This window comes from Belonocnema kinseyi, chromosome 6 (assembly GCF_010883055.1).
Source record: "Belonocnema kinseyi isolate 2016_QV_RU_SX_M_011 chromosome 6, B_treatae_v1, whole genome shotgun sequence".
NCBI lineage: Eukaryota > Metazoa > Arthropoda > Insecta > Hymenoptera > Cynipidae > Belonocnema > Belonocnema kinseyi.
In genome coordinates, this window is record NC_046662.1 from 135097533 (window position 1) to 135099323 (window position 1791).

A 1791-nucleotide genomic window follows, 5' to 3' on the forward strand; every position below is an offset into this window, starting at 1 on the left:
AATATTCTCCCCTTTGAGAATCATTGAGTTCTAGCAATACTAAACACTTAAGAATTCATCGAGAATATTCTCCCCTTCTTACAAGTGGTTTTCCAGTTAAATCCCACGCATAGAATAACTGAGTCAGCCTCTATGATTTCAGGGCACGCACGCAAACAGCCCTCAACCGTAAAGTTAGTCAGTCCCATCTACCCACTTAAGTCCATTAGACCTGTTTCCCCTATTAAAATATTCGTTAACCCATAGTTGAGAATATCACTCATGTGTTAACTTCCGCATTCTTACTTTTAGAAATTCAAGTTACCCTTATTTATGAGTCCTACACTCTTTTGTAATTCCTAATTTATTACTTTGTTTTCGTCTTAAGATTCCGAATGAATCACCCTTTTCAAGTGCTTAGTTTATCGCCTTGGTTCCAACTTTACATCCCTAATGAATGACCTTGCAATTTTAGACTTCTAGAAAGTTACAAAAATTCCATATAAATAAGTTTTTACTTAATGCATACTTTGAATTTCCCGCGCGTTCCAAATATTCCTAGGATAAAATAATCCCCCATATTTCCACCATGATGTCCCTAGTTTCTTCCCATAACCTATGAAAATTTTCGGAATCAAAAATGCTACTCCGTTACACCTTCCCCCTTATTTTTAAAAGATGTTTCTCAATGAAACAGCTTTTATTTGCAGTATCTTACAAAATTATGGCCCCAAATTGTATTCAAATTTCCTCAAATGATAAATATTCATTACCCTACTTCGTATTCTTCCCTCATAGGCAATAGAATAGAATGTTTTGCTTTTTTCCGTTTTTGTTTATTATTTTACTTTAATTTTCTCTTTTCACATGTATTAACATAATTTGTTTCAATATTAGAGCTTCGAGAATTGATTTTACATTTTGAATTCTCGCGCGCAGAAGTTCTGTAAACGACCACGGAACACAGAATGGCTGTCAACTGTAACAGCATGCGCTGTTTTAGAACAAGTATGTCCGGGCGCTAGCACCCTATTACTGAGTACTAACCAGTTAATGGGTATGTTCCGATTAAAGTGCACACTTAGGATTTTGGCCGTAAGGTTGGCTGCATCTTTGAAAATTCCAATATGGCGTGATAATACTGAGCGTTCGTCAGCATTCGTTCATGCAACGGTTTTACTTTATGCACAGTATTTTTGTTTGTTAAAATTTTATTACTTTATGTTAGCGAAAAAACATGAATATTGAAAATGAAATGATTTTTGTGATATTGCGAGAATTTGTAGCATCTTCGAGTAGTGAGAGTGAATCAGAGTCTGATGATGAAAATAATCGTTGTATTGAGTGTGCCAGAATTCCTAAGATACAAAATTATATTGATGACGTAGTTTCAATATACAATGAGCTACAATTCAAGGAGACTTTCAGGTATATATTTTCTAAACTATGATTTTACATATATTCTTAACCTCACACACTAACAAAATTTTTGTTTTGTAGATTGAGAAGGGGTACATTTCAATATTTGTTGAATCTAATTAGAGCTGATTTAGAAAGTTATCATGGTAGAATGACGATTGACCCAGAAAAACAATTGTACGTAGCGTTATATGTACTTGGAACACCTGATTCAAACAGGTAAATTAACATTATAACACAAAGCACCATTACACCATTTTATGATTGAAACACATGCAGGATTATAATTACTTTGAATCTTGATTTTCATTTATGAACATTCAAAAATTAATTATAGGTCTATAACAACCAAATTTGGAGTTGGAAAAGCTACTGCATGGCGAGCTGTATTAA

General features: G+C 33.7%; 1 protein-coding gene across 1 annotated transcript; it reads left to right on the plus strand.

The window, feature by feature from the left end:
- Positions 1–1112: 1112 nt before the first annotated feature.
- Positions 1113–1787, plus strand: LOC117175612 (the record flags this gene model as incomplete). Its single annotated transcript, XM_033365321.1, has 3 exons — positions 1113–1407; positions 1480–1617; positions 1736–1787. Coding segments are annotated over exons 1-3 (381 nt in total), but the record flags the coding sequence as incomplete, so codon positions are not given.
- Positions 1788–1791: the final 4 nt, after the last annotated feature.